Raw genomic sequence first — 1,586 nt, forward strand, 5'->3', positions numbered from 1 at the left:
TATTTTTATAGCTAGTTTTACACTCTGCTCAATAAAATAAATGACATACATCAAGTTACATAGCCACTACTGGCAATTCAGAAACAATTTTGTGACAAAACGCATCACTCAGTCTATCCACTTATCTGATACCCATTGCAATAACATCCATCAAAACATTACTGGCAAATCTCTGTTTCAGAGCTGAAGGCACAGAATTTCTCTCTCCTATGGAAATCCTTACTGGGAAATTCTTATGTCTATGCTCTGCACCAAAGTGACAACCAGGAAATTCCATGATGTGGCTATAGATAGTTACTGTGTGTGTTGTATTCTACTGTACATAGAAATATTCCTGTTCAACATCTAGCAAGATTGGAGGATAGAGTAAACTCTTTTTGACTGCTTAAGTAAAAGGTCTTTTAAATAAACCTGTGGTTTTGTTATTACCATCACTTATTTGCATCACTACTTCACTGAAGAACCAATAATTTTGTATTTCTAGCTCTGACACTGACACGTCAACTGACTAAGGCTTTTTACATTTATGATACAAAAATACTGATATGGAAGCCTGCAGAGTGTTTGGAAGCTGTTTGCCTGTGACTGAAGTGAAGGAAGTGATAAGGTCATCCCCTCAGCCTGAAGGATAAACTCTACTTGACCGTGAGCTGCGCTGGATGAACACAGTAATTTGTCTCGATTATTACTGAAATAAAATGAAGTTATCAATAATGCCTACTGCATAACAACCATAGAGGGAGTACAGTGACTGAGAAGAATTGTATTTGGACAAGGGGCACAGAGGGAGCAATTCTGTATCTCCATTCTTTTTACCCTATGTCTGAATGAACTCAACACACGTTAACAATACAGACCTGGGTTTTTACGCAACCGGACCCTGCTGCCATCTCAGGTGTGCTCAGGCACATCCTGGCCAGCTGCCAGCCCCTTGGCACACACCTTCCCATCCGTGACAGCAATTCTGCAGAGGAATGGAGAGATCACTGACTTGAGCGGATCACCTAGCAACTTGTGGTAGCCAAGGTTAGCTGCTAAAGCAAGGAAGAACAGCTACTTGACACGAAGCTTGTATTACCAACTTTTAAAATACCTTTTTCGGTATAACGGGCTTGCGAGCAAACTGCTAATGAAGCATGGAGATTATCACATACGAACTCAGTAAATTTGAAAGGGCGAGGGCAGCCAATTCTTCAGGAAATGTTTTCTAATCTGCCCTGTGGAGAGCTGTTGCGTCTGCTAGCCCCGACTCCCATTGCCAACCGTCGTGCACTGAACTGAGTGATAACGCCTGTGGCTGCACTTGGCAGAGGGGCAGTACCGACTGCGAAGTGGAAGACAAGGGGGACGATGGCACCATCGCTGGAAAGCGGGCACGGCCGGGGTTGGCAGAGCTCCAGAGAGGCCTCGGCGGTGCCGCCGCGACCCGGCCCTTCTCCCCGCCGCGTCCCGCAAAAGGCCGAAGTGGGGAGGCATGAGAAAGGTATCTCAGGCGGGGACCCTGCCGGACCCCGGCCCCACCTCACCCCCCCACCCCGCCCATGCTGATCCAAACGCTCCTCCAAACGCACCAGCCAATCCGAAGA

General features: G+C 46.5%; 1 protein-coding gene across 1 annotated transcript in view; it reads left to right on the top strand.

Annotated features, from left to right (window-relative positions):
* Positions 1 to 1,350: 1,350 nt before the first annotated feature.
* The window catches only part of B4GALT6 (UDP-Gal:betaGlcNAc beta 1,4- galactosyltransferase, polypeptide 6), a 32,818-nt gene continuing 32,582 nt past the window's right edge, over positions 1,351 to 1,586 (top strand). The window contains exon 1 of the mRNA XM_009885983.1: positions 1,351 to 1,483. Within this exon, the coding sequence (XP_009884285.1) occupies positions 1,351 to 1,483 (133 nt within the window). The remainder of the gene's footprint in view (positions 1,484 to 1,586) is intronic.

The sequence above is a fragment of the Charadrius vociferus genome, unplaced genomic scaffold (assembly GCF_000708025.1).
Source record: "Charadrius vociferus isolate BGI_N301 unplaced genomic scaffold, ASM70802v2 scaffold75, whole genome shotgun sequence".
In the NCBI taxonomy this organism is placed as follows: domain Eukaryota; kingdom Metazoa; phylum Chordata; class Aves; order Charadriiformes; family Charadriidae; genus Charadrius; species Charadrius vociferus.